Source organism: Engraulis encrasicolus, chromosome 21 (assembly GCF_034702125.1).
Source record: "Engraulis encrasicolus isolate BLACKSEA-1 chromosome 21, IST_EnEncr_1.0, whole genome shotgun sequence".
Taxonomy (NCBI): Eukaryota; Metazoa; Chordata; class Actinopteri; order Clupeiformes; family Engraulidae; genus Engraulis; species Engraulis encrasicolus.
The window spans coordinates 11160266-11183905 of record NC_085877.1 but is presented as its reverse complement, the minus strand read 5'-3'; the positions used below and the strand labels follow the sequence as shown (position 1 = coordinate 11183905).

The window sequence follows — 23640 nt, the reverse complement described above, 5'->3', positions numbered from 1 at the left end:
TATGCCCTAGTCTTCTTCATCATTTTTTCCCTTTGTATGCTTAATATGTGACAGGTCCTGGCTGCAAGCTTGTTATTTTATCATCTGTTTACTCTAATGATAGAGCCACATTGTATGAACATAGTAGAGAATTAAATTTGCAATCTATCCTCCTTACATGGCAATAGCCAAGCCAATATCCAAAATATAATGCATTGTATGCTTGTCAAAACCTATATTTATTATTCATCATTCATTTGAACTCTCCACATGTGCAAAAAGGTCATAATCAAGGCACCACTGCACCCTTATACCATCATAGACGCTGTCTTTCAAACAGACCATTAAATCAAATTAAAATTCTTCTTCTGTGTAGCCTGCATATAATAGAGGAAGTATTTCAAAATCAGAGGATGGTTTCACATGTCCTCTAGATCGAATGATCTTTGCCACATACACGACTGTTAAACATCTGCATCAGCATGTGTATAATGGTCAATTTTCAACAGCTTCCAGTGTGCTTATTGACAATGGGCATTTAATGATCTCATAAACTCATAATGATTTTACAGAGTTCTACATTGCAGTAATACAGCAGGTCTCATGCTTGAAGGTTTGATCATTCAATCCTTCTATGTAGCCCATAATCAGTCCTCATCATCTTTGCTGCTGAGTGACACTACCTTTCTGTGACACCTTTTTACTTGTGGTATTCAATATAGTTCATTTAAAAATGTTCTTCCTCGTGTTTTTCTTTTTTTCTTTTTTAATGATCCAACTATTACAACACGTTTTGGCCCTGTCCCAACTTTATAGAGATTTGTTCCATGCGTCAAATTAAAAATAAGCACATGTTTCCTCCAAAACATTCATTTTGATCGGCTTTTCCCTTGATTCACAATGCTCCATCTTATGAATGTTGAATGTTGAATGTTTTGAGAATTACAGCATTTTCATTTCATTTACAAAATAAATTATATTAATATTATCATAACAATAACAATTATTATTATTGTTGTTATTATTATTGCTGTTATTGTTGTTACTACTCTTATTATACACTGCATTGCCTACTAGATGCAACATCTCAGATAGCCTATTATTCATAGACATAATGTTACATAGTAGCCTGATCTATCTGCAATGCTACACTGTTGCATTTAAGACTGGCACGTGCGTCAGCTATCTCCCTTCTACCATGCGCACGAGGCAAACATCAGAAACATTTTGTCAGCATCCAGCAAATTTGTAGTCGCGGTTAATACTTAAAAGGTAAGATGTACAGTGACATTCAGGCAAATTATTGTGTGAGAGAAAATAGAAATAATTAAAAAAAAAAAAAATCTTGTGACTTTAAATTCCGTTTAGAAATATATCTGATATACATGTAGCAACGCGTTGTTGACTGAGTGGGAAACAACCCTAGCTACTGCTAGCTAACATGTTTATTTAGCTACTGAACAGGTTATTTCGCTGTTTGGGTTGAACTAATTTTGGAATGATTCATTTAACCTGCTATTATTTGACTAACACGTTACCTGGTTATGTTTTACTTTTGACAAAACATTGAATAGGTCTCTAACGGCTAAAACAGTAGGCTACTGTCATGTCATATTAGCTAAACTTAACTTCGTGTTCTGTTTTGACAGTCATGGCCCTGTGCGATGATACCTTATTTTGCAATTTCCCCAAATGTCGGGCGAAGTTGACTGGCTTTGCTTGGGTCACAGCCTGTTCTCACGCCTTTTGTGATCAGCATGGGTCAGGCGAGTTTAGTCGGTCACCGGCGATCTGCCCCGCCTGTTCATCCGCCTTGTCCGGCAAACTTGACATCGTCCGCACTGAACTATCCCCCTCAGAAGATTATAAAGCTATGGTGCTGGCCGGCCTGAGACCAGAGACGGTCTTGGACATCTGTGCCAGGGCGCTGGCCTTTTGGAATTACCAGGTTAGACACTTTGACATCACCACCCTGCAAAGAAGTTACCTGGAAAAAACATTCCTTATGACATTTGCCAACATGATCAATACCAGTATGCCGACTAATATATCCATTACCAATCAACATTCAAGTTCAAATTATATAGGTCTATCACACTACAGAGATCCCCAGGTTATTGATACATAAATGCATTCAACAGGCTGTTGTGGTTGTTATCCTTGGCTGTGTGTGTGTGTGTGTGTGTGTGTGTGTGTGTGTGTGTGTGTGTGTGTGTGTGTGTGTGTGTGTGTGTGTGTGTGTGTGTGTGTGTGTGTGTGTATGCGCACAGGTGCACCATCATAGGTTGTTATAGTTTGTCCCATGTGGAAAGCCAGCTGAATAGAATGTACCTGTACATCAATATAATGTGCCCTGTGTGTGTGTGCCTCATGTGAGGCTGTACCACGAGAACTGTGTGAATGGCCAATTGAATATAGATAATGTACCGGTCCAGTATATAGATATGCCTGTACATATGCCTCTTTGTGTGTGTGTGTGTGTGTGTGTGTGTGTGTGTGTGTGTGTGTGTGTGTGTGTGTGTGTGTGTGTGTGTGTGTGTGCAGGGGCACCAGGAGAGGTTGTTCCAGGAGTACAGTCTATCCCGTGTGGAGGGCCAGCTGAAGCAGATGGAGAAGGTAATGACTAGATCTATGTCTACTACACTGTCGTGTCAATATGAGCTACCTGCTATTCTTTTGTGTAGAATTCTTGCCCACCTCCTTTAGTTACTACCGGTAGGTGTGTTTGGAGGGGATTCCACAGACTGTTCACATTTGCAGCGTTTAATAGCGTTAAACCATTTTGAATTGCTGGAAGAGGGTCAATAGACCGAAACGTAGCTATTACATGGTGGAAATGTAGACAGTGTGCGGGAGCTTTCTTGTCTCTAGTATAGAGCTGTGCAGCCGTGGCCTAGTGGTTGGGGCAGCCGTGGCCTAGTGGAGAGTTGGTCTTTCAATCTAGGTGTTGCAGGTTTGAATCCCCCCTGACCTCTCCCTACATCTCCATCCATGGCTGAAGTGCCCTTGAGCAAGGCACCTAACCCCACATTGCTCCAGGGACTGTAACCAATACCCTGGAAAAATAATAACTGTAAGTCGCTTTTAATCAAATAAAAATGTCAGCTAAGTGCAATGTAATGTAATAATACTATGCCATTACAACAACTCACAATCTGTAGTGGTGTCCGTAGGTGGTAGTGGTGCGTGGTTATGGTTAGGGTTGGGCTTTGTCATCTGGATCAAGCAATATTGTCAGAACACCGGTTATCTGAGGGTCCCTAAAACAATTGCCAGCCCCATTAAACAGCTGTTGCAACTGACCCATATATCATAGCGATCACCATGTCTTGGCGCACATTAATAAAATGTTATTTTTTTCATGTTTATTAAACAATCCACAGACAAAATATAACAGCTTTATAAGGCCATAGTTTTTACATTCTAAGACTTTAACCCCTTAGCGCAGCACTATGGCTCTCTGTAATGTCATAGCAATGTTGTTATGATGTAGTTAAGCATTTTCAGCAAGTGAGTAGGGTCGCTGGCGACCCCAGCTGCAGTAAGAGGCTACACAAACAATTTAACCCACACAATAAAATGCATCATTAATAAAGTTAATTATTATCATTATGTTCAGGTGCTGTCCCAGCAGACCCAGACCAGAGAGCTGGAGCTCAACGCCATGAGAGGGGAGATTGCCTCCCTCAAACGGGTACATACACATGCATTACTTCAGATGCCTTCAGATGGTCTCATCGAAGCGCGTACTGAGTACATACGTATATACAGGGTGTCCCAAATAAACGTATGCACACTTCAAATTATTGTAAAGTGGTTGCTAATAGTAGTGAAATACATTTTCAAAGTGGCATTTACAAACACATCATTCTGATTAGTCGCCACCTGCACTCAAACTGACATCCAGTCTATGCACAAGCCTTCAGTAATGCAGGTGCTGATGTGAGGCAGGAGAACTTGATCCAAGATGAAAGTTCAGAAAACGCTGCACACTGCTTACAGTTCTTTTCTATTATTTTATTTCTTGGAGTGAACAATGCGTTTCACCCAGTGCACACTCTGTAACCTTAAGCAGTCTGCCGTGTTTTCTGACTTCATGACATCCATTCTGGTCCAGGCAATGCTGACAGAGCAAATCACACACAATTGGCTTGATTTTTTGTGCATTCACTGTCAATGGTTGCATTCACTTTCAGAACTGTTACAGTTCTCAGCATACCATGTAGAGCAGGGATGTCAAACTCAGGCCCGGGGGCCAAATCTTGCACGCTGGGTCATTGTATTTGGCCCGCAAGATCAATTCAAATGTGTATTACAGATGGCCAGTTAGGTCAGGAAGGGTGTCGCGCCAATTACTCCAGGCCTTGTGGGTGCGTGGGTTCTAGGTATTGTAGAACACAGGAGGAAGAAGAGAACTCGCACACCAAGGGTTGCCGATGCAGGAAAGGTGTTTTAATCCATCAAGTTAAACAAAAATAAAATAAAGTGCTACCAAGTGGGGGTTGCACCCCCACTTGGTAGCACTTTATTTTATTTTTGTTTAACTTGATGGATTAAAACACCTTTCCTGCATCGGCAACCCTTGGTGTGCGAGTTCTCTTCTTCCTCCTGTGTATTACAGATGGCCCACATGACCCTACTATTACTTAACAAATTTGGTGTGTCAGGTTCAGGAATATGATTGGGCCTGTGTTACATCTTTCACACATTATGCAACAGACAGGCATATTTGAACTACCATGAATTATGGGAATGAGTGTATGTGAAATTTGACTTTCAGTATTAAGTGTGTACAACATAAACAATTTTAGTTCTGCCAGCAACATCATTGCAGACTTTAATGTTGGCCCTCAGAGAATTTGAGTTTGACACCCCTGATGTAGACATTAGTTAGAGTACTAAGTGGTGATACAACAATAAACCTACGTATGTCTGTCAGTTCTACTACACATAATCTTTTAAAAATGAATTCCACTGAACACCTACTTTACGACTAAAAGTCTGTATGCTTTTTCTTGAGATGCCCTGTATATAAAACACATTTACTGTTACATGTCCTCATGTAATACATATGCAAATGTTAACTTTAACACCACTAAGCACTGCTTTAGATTGAAGAGCACACACACACACAGCACACATTCACAGCACACTACGGAGTGTCAATTTTTGTCCACTTTCTGTGCTGCCCCCTGGCTGCAGGTGATGGAAGAGTACAAGCGCAAGTACAGCGAGGTGTCGGAACGGCTGATGGAGCGCAACAGGCAGTACCAGAAGCTGCAGGGCCTTTACGACTCCCTGCGCCTCCGCAACATGGTGGTGGGAGAGCGGGAGGGAGGAGGAGGAGGAGGAGGAGGAGGTGCGGGGAGCTCCATGATGAGGTCCTATCCTACAGAGCATCCACCAGGTGAATGTGCATTGCAGTACATTACATTACATTTCATTACATATTACTAAGGTCAGAGATAGTAAGATGCTGTCCTCTTCCTGTATTCTCTCTGCTAACGTGGTGGCAGCCGCGACCTAATGCTTTGGGCAGTGGTCTTAAGATCAGAGGGTTGCCGGTTTGAATCCCACTGTAGCGAAGGGGAGTAGAGTTGCCCAGCTGGGACTCAAACCCAGACCTTCTGGGGTAGTAAACTGGGGCTCTGACTGCTACATGAAAGAGCCAGGCTCATTGGCGTGACCCTAGTGATGGTCAACCATTGAGCAAGGCACCTAACCCCACAATTCTCCAGGGACTGTAAACAGTGCCCTGTATACATTTCATAACTGAGTCACTTTGGAGAAAAGCATCAGCTAAGTGTATTGTAATGTAAAAACAGAAAAGTCATCCATTTTCAGGCTATTGGTTACAGTCCTTAAAGCAGTGTGGGGTTAGGTGCTTTGCTCAAGGGCACCTCAGCCATGGACATAGGGAGAGGTCAGGTTGCATTTGAACTGACGACCACCAGATTGAAATTACATTACATTATATTACATTACATTACATTGCATGTGGCATACTGATGGTGGGAGAGGAGGGGGAGGGGGAGGGAAGGAGCTGGGTCTCTCAATGATGAAATAAATAGCCTTCTCCAAAACAAACAAACAGACAGACACAAGAAGTAGTGTCAGAGCCACAATATGGTGACGGAGGAGTTGGGGACGACGACCCCTATGAGAGTAAAGAATAAAGAGTAAACACACACACAATGCATACACAAACAATATAATACATTATTTTACATTATATTTAGCAGGTACCTTTAACCAAAATGACTCATCTGACTGAGCATCCTTCAGACGAACAAACAGACAGACAGACACCAATCATAGTGTCCATTTTGTCTGTGAAGATTCTCATTTTTCCTGTTATGTTATCCAAAGGCACTTAAGTAAGCATCTAGGGTTTTTTTTGAGGTTGACACATTATTGCAAAACATAAACTTAACTTATCACCCGTTGAGCAGACGGAACGTCTTCTGATTGGCTGAGCAGGTGTCCTTTATTCCCCAAGAGCAGGACACCTATGATGTTATGAGGGCGTGTGGGCGTCTAAGTAGCTTCTTTTCTAACTTTCTGGCGAAGTGCCGTTACTAATTCTATCACATCTGGTTGTCTAGTCAAGGCCGTGTCGTTAGTTCTATCGCATCTGGTTGTCTAGTCAAGACCCCGTTACTAATTCTATCGCATCTGGTTGTCAAATCAAAAACCCAGTCGTCAATTCTATCGCATTTGGTTGTCAAGTCACCCCAACATTCTGCGTGCGTCCTTACATGCCTCTGATAGAGGCGCGTCTCACTAGATTAGGAAGTGGTGCCCATAGCAACGTACCAAGCGCAGTGGTTAATCTACTTTCTCACGAAGCCTTAGATTAGGGGTCCCCAAACCTTTTTCTCTGGGGGGCACATTATCGTTCCTGACTGTGATCAGGGGCCGGGATCAATTACGTTGAGAAACGATTTCATGTACAACACGTAGTCAAGTTCCAATTTATTAATCTGTACTGTTTCTTTCTCTGTAATACAACTTCTACTAGACCCCTTCTATGCTGTTTCTGTAGTATTCCTCCCTCTGAAGTAAGTTATAAGGACCCACTAAATGTTAATGTGCGTAGTTGTCTGTATACATTATTCATGTGGCGTCTTTCTGTGGAATGGCAGACTCCTTAATGCACGTGGAGGGCCTACTCCAGTTGTCGGGGGTTGGTAAGTAAGGGGAGCCGTTTGCTGTGCATTATCCGCTACATGTTTACATAGGACAGGTAACATGAGAAGCCTGTCTGGAGCACAGCAGAGCAGAACAGAGGAGGCCAGAGGAAGCCCAGCCACTGGCCTGTAATGAATGCGTTCTGCTGGTGGTCTTATTATGACTCCTGGACGATGCAGCTCTGCCTCTGCTGCCTTTATATGCTCAAAATATGTTTAATGTGCTGTGCAGTAATATCACTGGTGTCTTGTGTATTGTGTACTGGGTTAACTTTTGTGTACCGTGGATCTACCTATGCTGCTTGACACCTGAATTGCCTTCGGGATTAATACATGTTACTCTACTCTCCTCTCTACTCCACATGGCTATGTTTCAAAGATTTGGGGTCAGATGGGGCCTAGTCTTACCATACCCCCATATTTCATTTGTCTCACAGGGTTTGGAAGGCCTGAATTCAAAACGATTGTTGGTGGGAGAGGGAAATGCGCACATTATTTTTTACCAGACACTTTATTCTACAGTAGACAGCTAAGAAGGACATGAACAGTAAAACAAAATGTGTTAGTGCCTAACACAGAGCTGAATTAAACTGGTTAAGACTTGTTAATTTAGGTTAACCAACTGTGGGAAATTGTTAGCTAATGCAATTCAGAGCTGTGTTAGAGGATGAGTTTGCACATTTTGTCCTAATCAGCATCAACAGCAGTAGGGTTTTGTGAATTCACAAGACTCGACTACATAACCTATTGTGAATAACTGTGAGCACCTGTGGTGACATGTTGTAGGTTAGCTGCATGACAATGCTGTTTATGTGGTAATTGTCCACCTGTGGAAGCTAACCAGCCTGAACTACATTTACATAACAAAACTGGGTTTATGCTAAGAACCCAACCAGGAATTTTGATGGTTGCATGCTTTTGGCCACGCATAAGCCCTTGAGTGTGTGTGTGTGTGTGTGTGTGTGTGTGTGTGTGTGTGTGTGTGTGTGTGTGTGTGTGTGTGTGTGTGTGTGTGTGTGTGTGTGTGTGTGTGTGTGTGCGAGCGTGTGTTTTAAGTGACACACCATTTTGCTGAAATGAAAATCTCAACATAGATGAGTCCATCATCCAACTGAAAGGAAATGGGTAATATTTGAGTGAAACAATTAATCAGAAAGAAGCAGTGTGTTACTCTTAATAAGATCTCTGACAGGAGGGTTGCAGCAGTGTCTGATGACTCCCAGTGAAACGTTGTAATAGTCATTGAAAAGTTAACTACCACAGTGATTCTCAAACTATGGGCCGCGGCGGCATTGCAGGTGGGCCGCGAGAGGTCTGGGAAAATTATCCTCAAATTTACTCACATGGTGTTTAGATAGTCACATCTTGTTTAGTTATCTTATGTCTTTTTTATGTGCGTCCAGAAACTTGAGTACACTTCCTTATTTGGTGTTTTGATGCGGTAAGGTGTACTATTAGGCAGGATTTGTGTGTAAACATTGTGTCATTTCAATCGCGGAAGTAATTTTCTACCTCAAATTAATTAGCGCGAGTTACCCGCGAGATACAGTGAGCGTGTTCCATTCTCCACACTGTGCACTGTGTACTGAGATACAGTGCACTTTCCACCCTCAACTTCACGGCTAAATTTGAGGGTGAAGTGCAGGTCCAATTCACGTTCTGTCTGATGCACTTCACGGAAATGACGGTTGTCGCGTGTCATCAGTTTATCAACCGCCAATATACAGTTCATCACGGAAGACACTGTTCCTTATGTTGACAATTTTTTAAAGTTACCCCTTTCTCTTATACACATGGCTATTGTCTTTGGAATCAAAACTATGCTGTCATCACAGAGATTCGGCAGTTTAACCAATCTGACACTCAACTACGTAACAAACATGGCGGCCGTTGAGTGTAAAAAGTGTACATAACTCCACACTTCAAAAAACGGCCGGTTTGAGGGCGTCATCCGGGTAATTTACAGTACACTTCACCGCCGCGAATAGAAATGGAACCACCCTGCGTACCCAAACACAGTGCGGGAAGGGCGGAAAGTACGAACATTGGAACAGGCTCAGTGTTACATTTTCTATCTGCCGTCGTGATATGGTGTTGATGTAGGTGTAATATGGATATTTTTAATTATTTTAGTCGATTGGGAGAGGACACTCCGTTTTGGCTTGCTACAGTTGGCTTTCCTCCTAAGTATTAATAGAGCATTCAGTATTTAGCTAATGCATATTTCTCTGAACCGTGAATGCTGGCTTGTTTCATGCTAATTTCATATTCATTATTTAGGAGGCCCCTCAGTGGCCACAACTTTCTGAAAATAGGTACTATTTTATTATTCATCACAACAATATAATAATAATATAATGTAATATAATAAAATGTAATATAATACAATATAATACAAGTTATATAATATAACATAATAAGTTATGTTATATTGGGCTATATGGTTTGGTGGGCCCCAGAATTTTTTCACATTTCAAAGTGGGCCTTGGTGTTTTGCAGTTTGAGAACGACTGAACTACCATATTACTACACTACTATGACATAACACAGGGTCTTATACACTACAACTTGGTCATTGCCAGTCTGGTAACAGCAAATGTATTACGTTGTCACAACAGGTTAACTAAGATTTGATTGGTTAATTGGTTAAGTGATTGAGTGACTGATCTGAGAATTAAGCAGCGCTTAATTTTTATAATCCTCAGGGCTGCAGGGCTCTTTTTCTTTATTTATAATCCTCAGGGCTGCAGCAGCGCCCCATAACTCCCCAGCCCAGTCCCCGGGGCCTGCGCATGGCAGGCGCAGGGGAGGGTGACCCCATCTTCTTCTCTCTGGAGCCGGAAGGGCCACGCAACTTCTTCCAGTTCAGCTCACCGACGGCGCCCAAAGACCGACGCAGCATCATGCCTAAGAAGTGAACACCATCTGGAGGAGGGAATTTCTCAACTTCATTTCTTATCTCGTCATGTCTGATACATGCCATTCCCCATGCTCTTCATTTTGCTCTATCTGAAATGTATTTCTCATGTCTCATCTCATCCCTCTCATCTCAGTCTCCGCTTGTGTTGTGTTGTCCGTTTTTTTAATTTCATTTCCAAAAACGTGACTCACCTCGCAGCCTCACCTTGTACACCGCGTCACCATCCATTCGTCTGAGTGGAATGAAACGCTAACTTGAAATGGACTTATTGCACTTCAAATGACTCGCTGGGGTAGAGGCTGGCTTAAAACAATGTATTCTGAACATGACATTTTTCTCATACAAAAGGCTCGCTGAACCACATAGTAGCTGGGTACGGTGTAGTACATTGATGGTCAGACAACATTGTCCAAAAAACTTGGCTTGCAGTATTTTCAAAGCCACAATGCATTGCTTTAAATGAGCCCCTAGTCCTCCTCACACATCTGGGACTCATAGGATTTTAGCCATTGTATTATAAGCCCTGATGAATGCTAAAGCCTACATTTAGCTGAATACCCAATTTAAAATATATATTAATATAATTTTTGTTGTTGTAAAATTCTTGTTGGTATTTAGCTGTCTGACAGACACAGATGGTGGTGTTATTTATTTCCTAATGTCAAGACTATTTTCTGAATGCAAAGCATTTCATACCCATGGATAAATTCAATTTGTTCAAGCCTTTTCTGTAATATTATTTATACTTAATAAAAAACTTTGTCAAATTATTATACTATTTTGTCATTCACGTGCCATGGGAAGATGATGGTTTCCAATTTTAAATTATTACGAGGGTGTTGTTCCAAATCATTCTGTTGTCGCAGTGACGTAAAATATTGCAACTAAAGTTTATCCGGATGATGTTAGTGTGCATGTTTGAAACTGCCAACCAGACGTCTATCATACGTTTTGTGATTCATTAGTGTTGTAGCCTGCCATTCACAATATTTACGCTGTCTACAAAAAATTGTGTCATGATGAAAAAGTCAAAGGTTATCTCACCTGGGCAACTTGTCTATCAAAATATCCTACGAGTTGCCCAGTGGAAAATACCATATGGTGGGGTGTTCATGAGCGCTTTCATGTTGGCATTTGTTATTGACCATAATTCCCACAGCTCATGAATGCCACATATATCATTATCTACACACGACACTCAATGTAACATCAAGAATGCATAAGAGGCAAACAAAAAATATTCATGGTTTTATTTGATTGGCGGATCCCCATATGTAAACATCAGCAGCATTGTCAAAACAAGTTGGGAAGAAAAAAACAGAACAAAATTCACACATCCCAAACAAAAATTACAAAAGGAAATAACATTAAAAATATATACATAGTTTTAAAGACAAACATAATACATTGCATATATTTATGTACATAAACACAAACTTATATTACTTAAAGTGTAACGTTTTTCCTTTCCACCTCTGCTCTGACTAACGGAACACAGCACTGGTCTTCAGGCATTGATACAAAGGGCAACACGTTTTTATTTTTTTAAGCAATATTGTTCAGCACCATTACTCAGACACTGGCAGCATTGGGCACTTCTGTCTTAGTATTGGGCCAACCAATTAATAGTGGAATATTTCGAGTAGGTAGTTTAATGACTGACCTATTGAGTAAACTTACAGGTAAGTAGTAAACCACTTCATAGACATGCACCGTTTGTTTCCTTCTGCTAGAAAAAGGAAAAAGGCGTCTTCTATAAAAAATGGTCTACTTTTGAGTTAACATACTATGGCCACTAAACCTATTGGCTGGGATACCCCACTGGCCAGCTCCAGTCATCACCATGCCACTTTATTAGAACCACCCAATGAGAAGCCTACTGGGAGACGTAGAGCACTAGGTGCTGCGTTTGTTGGCAGGACCAAGTGGGTATTCCAAGAACTTGGCTCAGTAGTAAACCATGTCAAGTTAACCTTGAGAGTGTTAAAAAATCTAATCTAAGAGCACGGAGTCCTCATTTTCTTAACTAAATGACACATCCTATGGCCTATCTATTAGGAGGTTTATTACTTCCTGCAGGTTATCTTAATCACTGTTCACTAAATGATCATGTTTTTGGAATACCCCACAGCCTTGGGTGCCACAGCCATGGTACAGGGTTCCTATGATTTTCACACAACTGGTGAAGATGATATTTTACCGCCACCTACAGGATAATGTGCATATCGCCTTGATGCCAATTGATGGTAGTATTACCAAAGAATCGTCTAATAGAGCAAGATACCCCAAAACCCTGCCTACCCAATGCAAAGGAGTGTGCTCAAGCTCGGTCACCTAAGGGACGTTGTGCCCTCCTTCTCATTCTGTGGCGTGTGGTGATGGCTTGCATAACATATGCTCTACCACTATCTACAGCGCTAAGAGAACCCCAACCTCCAAAGGCCTCCTAACCGAAGGTCTCCTAAAGTGGCGTCCTGACATCACCTAACATCACATGGATCCAGGAAATGTACGGGCTTGATGTATCTTACTCTACTTGACAATTACTTGGTGCTTGCCCCTGACAAACAAACATGGTGGCTATCAGACAGAAACATTCGTTCATAAAGATGCATGAGGATAATCAATGTGGACATCTAGTGTTCTACTGTATTCTAGGATTGGAGCCTACCAGATTGTTGCCTAACAACATGGCTTAAAAAAACAAACAAACAATAAAACAATAAACAAGTTGCCACATGTATCACCACCACCACCACCCCACATGGACCAGTAAGCTGCCAGCCTCGTCCCCTTCCTCTGTCCACCTCGTCAGCGGTTGACTAGTTCTGGGGCTTGTAGCTCACCGATGCTACGATTTGGCTCTTCACAGCTTGCTTCTTGCCGTTGACTATTAGGTACAGGGGCGAGTCCACTCGTATACTGCGGATGTCAAATGTCTGCAAGGGTGACAGGGTGGAGGAGAAGTTTAGCAGAGTGAGCGTAGAGTTTAGAATGGAAATTGAGGCAGTCATCATGGCCTAATGGTTAATGAGATGGGCTTTGGGTCAGAGGATTGCAGGTTTGAATCCCACCCTTCCACTCCCTACCTCACTCCATAGCTGAAGTGTCCTTGAGCAAGGCACCTAACCCCACATTGCCCCAGGGAAATAACTTCAGCTAAGTGTAACGTGAGCTGTGTAATGTGATGTAAAATTGACTTCATAACAGCCTTTGTGTCTTGTGGTGACTCCTTCTTCATACAAACATCACCATTTCTACAAGGCAGCCGGCCGTCATGTGGTTAAAGGCATTGTTAATTCAGTTTCAATGATCATGCAGAGGTACTGTAGTCATGGTGTGTGTGTGTGTGTGTGTGTGTGTGTGTGTGTGTGTGTGTGTGTGTGTGTGTGTGTGTGTGTGTGTGTGTGTGTGTGTGTGTGTGTGTGTGTGTGTTTAATACTGACCTTGTCCTTGTGCGAGACGCTGTGGCGTTTGACGTGTGGTTCGGGGATGACTACGGAGTCCCCTATGAGAGCCCCCCAGCTGTCGGCCGTGTTGTACACCATCACCACGCAGCACGTCTCCTCACTGTCCACCATGCCAAACGTGCTGCACCCAACACAAGAAACAGGCATGGGAGCGAATAAGTAGATTGGAGGGAAAACTCCAGCCCAAAAACTACGGCATACAATGATCGTGATTTTGGAAGTTCATTTCCAAATGTATGTTGCGCATTCACAATTTTAATCTTATTCTTAAATAAATATAGGTTGGTTTGACCAGAATAGGTTTTGCAGCAAGTGATGGCTTTAATTTGCCATTAAAAATGGTGTATTAACATGGAGAAGATCCACCTATTCATGTATTAAATGTCCAAGCCATAATGACAACCTAGAAAATAATGGTGGTTAGGATTACATGGTGGTATATATTACATGAAAAAGATTTGTTTCAAGAAAAAGAAATGAGTAAATCAGGCAGCTTTCTTGCATTACAATCTCTCTCTTGTGGTATGCTTCGAACACATTTTCAAAAAGACAAATAGGGCAATAGATAAAAAAACGATTTCCATTCTATCAGTCAACAACCAAAAAGAGCAATCTACAAACCGAAACCAATTACCGGTAGTCAAACTAACCAACCAACCAGACAACCAATCGTTTGGTTTCACCAACTGCGGGACTTACAATGCCATCCGTCCTTCGGGAGCCAGGCTGAAGACCACCTTGCCCATGGTGGCCACCCCAGTGTTGGTGCCCTGCTTCAGGGCAGAGACACACTGTGGCTCCAGGCTTCCCGTACGTCCTGACGGGGCTCTGAACTGGGGGGAGGAACAGGGGCCCAGGGCTGATAGGTTGAGGCTGGACAACATGGACCGCAGGCGACGAGCCTTCACCTTCCCCTATTGGAGGGAGAGAGACGGAGAGAGCAAGAGAGAGGTTGGACTTTGTTGATCATCCAATAGAGGAGCTTTATGCTCCAAGGGACCAGGTGTTCACTAATTAGCATAGAGATAATGGATATTGTTGTGTTGTTAGTTTGAATAAGTCCAGGGGGCCGTCACGTCAAATAAAAAATGGAGCAGCAGAGTGTGACGAAAAAATGGTTAAGAACCACTGTTCTACACATGTGATATTAATGGCATCTTTAAAGGGCAATGATGTCAATAAAACAGCCAGTTGTTCACCTCCATACAGAGGGCATGAGGAAGGTGATTAAATCGCTTCATATAATGGCATGGCGCCCATTCTCTTCCAGCGCTCCCCTTCTCACCTTGTTCTCGATGAGGTCCGTGACTCTCTCCAGGTAGTCCACCAGCTGCCTCTCCCTCTCCGGGGGATCCTCCCACTCGGGATTCAAGATGGCCGCCCGGCTGTAGCCGGCCAGAGCAGAGCTGAACATCTCCTCATACTGAAACAACTACAGGCGAGAGAGAGAGAGAGAGAGAGAGAGAGAGAGAGAGAGAGAGAGAGAGAGAGATTTATACCACACGCGTGCATACTCACAAACTCACCTCACATATTGAAACTGTGTTAAGAGAGATAGCCAGGAGGGAAATGATAACCTTACTACCACTACTACTACTACTACTACTACTACAACACACAAACACACACACACACACACACACACACACACACACACACACACACACACACACACACACACACACACACACTGTAACATGCACGTACCGTTGCTCTGTTGAAGTGCAGGTCTGGGTTTGAGGACGCCGTAGGGTCTACTTTTTCCTGTGAACAAATACAGGGATGACCATGCAGCCTTGGCCATAGGTAGGAATGTGTATGTGTGTGTGAGTGTGTGAGTGAGTGAGTGTGTGTGTGTGTGTGTGTGAGTGAGTGAGTGAGTGAGTGAGTGAGTGAGTGAGTGAGTGAGTGAGTGAGTGAGTGAGTGAGTGAGTGAGTGAGTGAGTGAGAGAGTGAGAGAGAGAGAGAGAGAGAGAGAGAGAGAGAGAGAGAGAGAGAGAGAGAGAGAAAGAGAGGGAGACTCACAGCTTGGGCATAGGCACTGAGGGCGAGCTGCGATATCTGGGGCTTCTGTCCGCTATTGAAGAACATGGAGATGTAGGCATTGCCCAAGATATCTGAAACAAGAGAAAAAAAGGTATTTGTCATTAGTCTTTGTCATCAGACAATTCTAAGTTTTCACCTCCATTATTGTTACAATATCGTTCCGGTGGGGTTTGGTGATGGTGTAGCCCCCACTCGGGTGCTGCCCTGGGCAATTACATTTTCTGTTTTGCCATTAAGTACACGCATTCACTCACAATATAAATACTAATTCTCCTAAACATGTTTAAAGAACATTATAGGCTATTTGGGCTTTTTCTATGTATTTGCATTTTTTGTAACTATATTTTGTTTCAGTGGTCGTGGCAAATATCCTTCCTCTGAAAGGGGGGATGGCAGAAAAAGTTTGAGAAACAATGTGCTACTCACACCAGGAGGTGCCGTCAGTGACGTCCAGCTGCACGGCCTGCCTGGCCAGGTCTACGCTCTCCAGCACCCGCTTACTGTGCTCTTCATCACCCCCACCAGGCCGCACCTGGCGCAGCACCATGGACAGGCTCCTCAACGACACCTTATTCTTCTCCTGGTGAAGGAAACAAGATTCACATTCATTTATTACCTCCGCCAGGGGGTGTTCACTCACGGAACTAGCTACTAGCCACAACTGGCTAACCCTAACCACGGGCCAGTGCAAAATGAATGGGTGTCAATGGAGTTTTCTACCGTTATAATTTTTGTGATTTTTTAATAATTTTTGTCCTGAAATATTAATATTAAGTTCGAAGCTAGAAATAATAAGACCCCATTTGAGTAGCGTTTCGACTATTTTGCGCCACTAGATTATTATATACTGGGTCACAAAGCTCAATTTTTATGGGGCCAAACCCATAAACATTAGCGCGATGCTAGCGAGTACAGGTTGAAATCTTCTAACCTGCTGTAAAACGACACACCTGAACGATTTGTCAATACAGCCTATTGTTAAACAACAGTCATAGTGCTTACCAGGAATGTTTTGTTGACAATATTTGTGACTGGAAATCGCAGTAGCAATGTATTTAGCATGGGTTCCCCTTTCCATTCCATACATTTTCCCACATGAAGGACTGGCCTACGCTCGTTACTGCAGTATACATGCAAAGCTAACTGGCTACAATGGGAACCAATGAGACTGAGCCTTCTCCCTGTTAGAGATTCTCTGCCTCCGCCAAGGAGGTTATGTGACCATCTGAGTTTTTTGTTGTTCGTTCGGGGTGCGTGTGTCTTACTGTCCAACAGAGGGCGGAAGTGCGCTCTCTGGGCGCTTATCTTGTTCATAGAGTGTCATAGAGAAAAGTTATTTTCCAGAGATTTCCTCTGATTTCGAATTATACCCTCAGTTATAACCAACAACGGGCCGTAATTTGATTACAGACATGTGCGAAAGAGTTGTTCATATCACATGTAAAAATGTTGTAATAATAAATGGAACAACATATTACTAACAACAAAAATAACAACGTATTCATTTGTTATTGCTACTCAATACAAACAGTGTTACCAGGTTGGGTGGTTTCCTGCCTAATTGGGTAGCTTAGGATGCCCAACTGCGGGAAAAGAAGGACATTTTTTTTGCAGATATGGCAGGTTTTTCTGACGATTTAGGGCCATAGAAATCAATAGAATTTAGTTAAAATTGGGCAGGATTTAGTGCTTCCAGGCGGGTTTTGAGCATTTTGTGGGCTGGAAATCATCAGTCTCATCTGGCAACCCTGAATACCAAGTCCCATCCTGACCTGTTGCAGGGCACCAGTGAAGCAGTTCTTGGCCGCTTCCAGATCCCCCTTCTTCCAGTAGACCTCCCCCAGGGTGTTCCAGCCCTGCACCAGGCTGGGGTCCAGCTTGACGGCCCGCGACAGGCTCTCCTCGGCCACCGGGCTGAAGTCTTCGCCCACGTTCAGGCAGCGGCCGCGCAGCAAGAGGAACTGGGCACTGTGGCGGAACTCCGCTACAGAGGACAAAACAAGGCAAATGGATTAGCAAGGAAGCATATTCATTGCTGTGCACTAATTACCAATTAATAATTAATTTATTGGCATTAGCTGTGGTTGTACCACCTGACGTCTAAGCGCCCAAAAGTCATTGGCCCATGGCCAAAGTTATATTAGGTACAAGGTGCAGTCCCCAGCAGCAAAGTAGCAGAATTTCCTCGTCGACAAACATGGAGCATGTAACTGAGACTCAAGTCTCGATATTATTAAATGCATGCAATGGAAGTACGAGTACATTGTGAGCAATAGACTCTATACAGCAGAATAGACAAACCAAATGGTGTTGTATTACTCCAAGAATCAGTTGGCAGCCTGTTCCACTGACCGGCATGTGTAGTGTAGATAAAATATGGCAACTGACCCATATTTGACCCTTCATGTTTTGCATGAGGCGTGATAAATGTGAACATGCTTTTTTGGCAGTGATGGGCAAAATGGATTCATCAGTTACAATCAAGTGCCACATACTATAATTCCAAATGTCCTTGTTTTACCTACCCAATTCAGCCAGGTGATCATTCAACCAGCCAATTACCTGGCTAAATTGGACAGGGAAAACCAAATCATTTGAAATATGTGGTGCTGGATTGTAACTACTGAATCCATTTTGCCCATCACTGTTTTTGGGCGTGGCGTTGTGACATACAAGTCTTATAAAGAGCCTGAGGTATCTGGAGGAGAGTTTTGTTCTTGTGCTAGTTGGCATCCATTACCGTACATACACAAATGAGTGTGGTGGAGAAGGGTATGTAGGCAAAGGGAAATCCAATAGGTCTGCGGTAGTGAACTGAGGCAGTGCTGGAGGTCTGACTGCTCATGTGCAGTATCGGTGCAGGGTTGCATTCGGCTGGCCCCGTTCCAGAACTCTCACCCTTTCCATCATCCAGGGGGTCAGTGACTAATCACTATTTAATGACACGCACTGAGCTCTCATCTCCAGTTGATCCATTACATGCCAGGTCAAGGATCAAGTGTTGGGTGCCGCTGTGTGTTATAAGAGACTGTTGACCCAATCAGCCCGCCTTGGCTGAAGTGTTTTGGCTAATAGCTACACAATACAGTCCCAGGAAAAAGTTTGTACACCCTTTGAAATTTCTTACATTTCAGTCAAAATTTATCATAAAACATGGTCTGATCTTCCCGGAAATCTCAAGAAGGAACAATCAGAGTCTGCTTTAACTAATTCCACACAAACATTAAGATGTTATCATATTTTTATTGGCCATAAGGCTATAACATTCACAGGAGAGCACGGCATAAGTAAGTACACCCTTGCCTTAAATAGGTTTTAACCCTAAGTTAGTTGCAATATCCTCAACCAGACTTGTCCTGTAGTTGCAGATCAGATTAACAAAACAATCTGGATGTATCTTGTCTCCCTCTTCTTTAGAGAACTGCCTCTTGTCAGCAAGATTTCTGGGATGTCTGGAGTGTATAGCTTTCTTGACTTCATGCCATATCATCTCAATCGTTTTTAGTCAGGGCTTTGACTGGGCTATTCCAGAATGTGTATTTCATTGTTATGAAGCCATTCTAATGTCGATTTGCTTCTAAAATATGGGTTGTTGTCACATTTCAGCACCCATCCTCTTATGTGCTTCAACTGTGTGACAGACTTCCTCACGTTTCTTTCTGTAAAATATCACAATAAACTTGAGTTCATTGCTCCACTGATAATAGCAAACTTTCAAAGGCCTGAGGCAGCAAGGTAGCCGCATATAATGGTGTTCCAGCCACCATACTTGAAGATGGAGGTGTAACCAAGAATAACTAAAAATGGGGTTCATTCTGCCAATCTAAAATTAATGGGGTTTCTGTCCAAAAAAATATTGCTGCACCTTTGAGGTTTGCGAAAAAGCATTTATATGCTTCATAAAATTACTGCTAAATATTCTGTAGACCAACGTTGAAACCAAAGTTGATTTTTTTCAGGGGAACACATAGTATCATGTTTGGAGGAGAACTGGAGAACCACACCTTCACCAAAACATCATCTCCACTTTTGAGTATGGTGGCAGGAGCATCATTATATGCGGCTACCTTGGTGCCTCAGGCCCTTGTCAGTTTGCTATTATCAGTGGAACAATGAACTCAGAAGTTTATTGAGATATTTTACAGAAAAAATGTGAGGTAGTCTGTCACACAGTTGAGGCACACAAGAGGATGGGTGCTGAAATGGGACAACAACCCATATTTTAGAGGCAATTGACTTTTGAATTGCTTCATAACAATAAAATACACATTCTGGAATAGCCCAGTCAAAGCTCTGACAAAAAACATTTGAGATGATATGGCATGAAGTCAAGAAAGCTATTCACTCCAGATATCCAAGAAACCTTGCTGAAGAAGGGCAGTTTTCTAAAGAAGAGGGAGTCAAGATACATCCAGATCGTTTTGTTAATCTGATCTGCAACTACAGGAAACATCTAGTTGAGGTTATTGCGACAAACTTAGGGTTAAAACCTATTGAATGCAAGGGTGTACTTACTTATGCCTTTCTGTCCAGTGAATGTTTACATCTTATGGCCAATGCAAATATATAAACTTGTAAATGTTTGGGTTGAATTAGTTAAAGCAGACTATGGTTGTTCCTTCTTGTGATTTCCGGAAAGATCAGACCATGCTTTATGACCAATTTTGACAGAAATGTAAGAAATTTCAAAGGGTGTACAAACTTTTTCCTGGGACTGTACATACTTTGTATGTAGTTTTGACCCTCTGTAATTGTATGATACCTTTGGATTGGCTGCTAGGCGTGCATTAACACCATTGGGAATGCCTGAATGGCTTGAAAGTAGTTCTGTCAAAAACAGATAAATTCAAAGTTGGTTTATGATCTTGACTTTAAAGTTCAGAAAAGTGATCCCAATGATAACGCTCCAGGCCGTTGTCGTTATAGCTGATATGTGAACGGCACCATATGCCATCAAAAGTTGAAGTTTTCAAGTTATCTTCATAATTGCAGGGCTTTAAATTAACAGCAGCCAAATGCTGGTGAAATCGGAGTTTGGCTGGTAGAAGAGACCAACTTACTAGAGGTGTCCCGATCCAGGTCTTTGCACTTCCGATCCGATACAGATATTTTATTTCACTTCCGATCCGATACCGATACCGGCCAATACCGGAGTATTTAAGTTGAAAGTTATTTAGCCTACTTACTTTGTCACAGTCATGTTGAAAAGGGTTTTTACTCTTAGTAACAACTAGCCTACTGAATTAGGTGAATTTGAGTAATATACGGTACAATGGTTTTTAATGAGAAACTGACCTGTTTTTTTCAGATATTAATAAACACAAAATAGGAAAATGGATCGAAATTCTGGATCGGATTTTTCCGTGCATGCCGATCCGATACCGATCCGCATTTTTTGCCAATATCGGCAGCCGATCCGATACGACAACCCTACAACTTACTAGCCACTTTGACCCATTACTGAGTGTCTGTTCAGCTGGTAAGATTAACATCTACTAGCCATTTTGGCAAGTGATGAAAAAAGTCGATTTAGAGCCCTGATTGTATGTAGATGTGAACGTCAGGTGTTCCATTGACCCCTCCTTACCCTCCTTCTCCTCCAGCCTCTGCAGTGTCTTGTTCATCTCCTCCGTCACGTCATTGTGTTTCCTGCCGGCGTCCTCTACGCTGTGCGTCTCAAAGTAGTGATCTCTGAAATGGTACAGCTCGTCTACCAGGCCCTGGAGGAGACGTGACACAGGTCACAAAACAATGAAGAGTGCACCGACCGTACAGCTCGAAACGTTATGTACTAATAAAACTTGGAGCAGAATCATTGTGCTGGGATTTTTTTTCCACTACACTTGCCTCTGATCTAGCACCTGATGACTTGGATGTGTGCGCATAAGGTTTCCCATAGCACTTTATTGCTAAGGTGCGGAATGTAAGCTTATTCACCAAAATGTACACTTTCAATGCTTTCATATAATATTTCTAATGAAAATGCACACAATAGCCTTGTCATAGTCACGTGTCTCTGATACTAGCAAACCCCCTAGTACCTTCCTTGACTAACGAAAATTCGGAGGGAAACACTGATGCTATTGTAAGATAATGGATGTCACGGAATACACGATGAGCCACGGATGCACAGTTCACAAGTTTATTGTGCGTAGCATTGTTCAACTGAGCACAGCTATTGTTTTGCAAAAGTAGCATGGGGACCAGCGCTCTCCCTCACTCTCCTTCATGACTGAGGTACCCGGGCCCCGCCCTACTGGTGGCGCAACGCTTTCGGCTCAGCTACACACAGTAGGGCCAGGAGCTTGTGTATGAGGATTCCGTTCCCTCCACAGCGGGAAACTCCACCCACTTTGTCTAGAACCAATCAACCGAGCATTTCCAACCGTCCTGGGTATCGAATCGAGAATCGAGGTACAAGATCTGAAGTCTATGGAAATCAGGCTATGACTGAGGTTCCCTGAGCATGGTACCGTCTCGCCACACTGCTCCCTTTGGCCACCAGTTGGTCTGCCCCTTTGCACAGGTGAGGCATGAAGGCAATTTCGTTGCGTTCACTGAGTGCTGTTTCACAACACCAATGGGAGTTTCCCAACGGACAAGCAGTTCTGAAGGTGGGCTTGTAGCCTGAGGGTAGCTGGGTTTGATTCCCGACACCACCCCACCCCCTCCTCCATGACTGAGGTAACCTGAGCATGGTACCAACCACCCCTCAACTGTCTAATACTTTCTTTTTCTATCATGTCTATATATTTCCGAGTTTAATCCAGAACATTTGTTTTCCAAGCTATTTTCACTTTTCTATCACCATAGTGTTTGTTTTGTCTTATATTTATATTGCAATGTGTGTGGTCTATGTCCCATAATGTAATTACAATGTGATGCACCTGCAGCCAGGCAAATTCTTCCTTTGATGACTTGCCACATCCTTTTGGTCGTGTTAGTCCATATTTAACAAATTTAGCTTTAGAAATCGTGAAAAAACCCACACCAAAATGTAAACCACTTCTCCTAAATAAATACACACATCATAAATAGGCCTACACTCGGGTCTGTATCTACTGATGTTACACAGCTAAACCTCGCCCATACATACATCCAGTACACTTCAACCCCCTCTTCCGTTCAGTCCGACAGGTGGGTGTCTCTTTAGCAGTAAGATGATCCGGCGAGCCAACAGCGGGGTAATTTAAAATATCACGGTGAAACAAAAGATAGCACTATTCCTACATTATGCCATCAACGTCTAGAACTATATGCATGCAGGCAACTTTTAACCGCAATTCAGATATGACCAGCAAGAGGGTTTCTTGCAAGGCCCTCTGAATCAGGTTTAGCTGTACTTGGTCTGTGGATGTGGCGATTTGAAATATATCTGTGTGTAAGGTTGCATTTCAGTAAGACGCATGAACAACAAAGGCGGGTGGGGTTTACTGCTTTACATAGACAAATAAAGCAAACACGGTTACTCATAACGTTAACTGTAAACGTTACTGCTGCTAGCTTGCTTGTTGGCTCGCCATGTTTCAGTTGTTATAGTTACAAAGCCCTAAGGAGCGGTGATGGGTCTGGTACCCTACCTATCTTGAATCTGCTACAAGAAATTATTTACAGCGTTATTGTATTGTAAGAATAGCATACATATTTCAATGTAATACCAAAGAACAATAATGTACTACCTTCAAAACTTCTAAATCATCTTTTTCTTTATTGATGGACTCGCTCTCCTTCTCCGCATTCGCCATGTTCGGTGCTTGTTCTACATTTGGACCAGACAGACGACTAGAGAGGTAATCACAACATGGTAAACACTGCCATCTAGCGGTTCGGTGGAAAAATAAACGTTAGATGCCAACAGTCTGCTGCTCTCTAGCGAGAAATTACTCTGGAGCCTACAAACACAGCTAGTAGAGTAAACATAAAGTATATAATAACACCAGTGTATCAAAATGAACTTAATGTATATCTTTGTTGAATAATCCTCACCACCATGATCTCCCAAGTGTGACTACATATCCCAGTGTGCATTGCTCAA

At 42.6% G+C, this 23640-nt stretch overlaps 2 protein-coding genes across 2 annotated transcripts; one reads left to right on the top strand and one right to left on the bottom strand.

Moving 5' to 3' along the window:
- The first annotated feature begins 1169 nt into the window (after positions 1 to 1169).
- LOC134437526 (E3 ubiquitin-protein ligase CCNB1IP1) lies at positions 1170 to 10738 on the top strand. Its single transcript, XM_063187017.1, has 6 exons — positions 1170 to 1251; positions 1629 to 1927; positions 2524 to 2595; positions 3599 to 3673; positions 5182 to 5386; positions 9912 to 10738. The coding sequence occupies exons 2-6, from the start codon at positions 1631 to 1633 to the stop codon at positions 10085 to 10087; spliced, it is 825 nt and encodes a 274-aa protein (XP_063043087.1). The 5' UTR covers positions 1170 to 1251; positions 1629 to 1630; the 3' UTR covers positions 10088 to 10738.
- A 586-nt stretch (positions 10739 to 11324) lies between these two features.
- Positions 11325 to 23360, bottom strand: ttc5 (tetratricopeptide repeat domain 5). Its single transcript, XM_063187016.1, has 10 exons — positions 23285 to 23360; positions 21193 to 21325; positions 17378 to 17589; positions 16032 to 16185; positions 15585 to 15676; positions 15267 to 15323; positions 14845 to 14991; positions 14259 to 14473; positions 13536 to 13680; positions 11325 to 13028 (listed from the first exon to the last, which is right to left on the bottom strand). Exons 1-10 carry the CDS (start codon positions 23348 to 23350, stop codon positions 12912 to 12914), a joined length of 1338 nt encoding a protein of 445 aa, XP_063043086.1. The 5' UTR covers positions 23351 to 23360; the 3' UTR covers positions 11325 to 12911.
- Between the last annotated feature and the right edge of the window lie 280 nt (positions 23361 to 23640).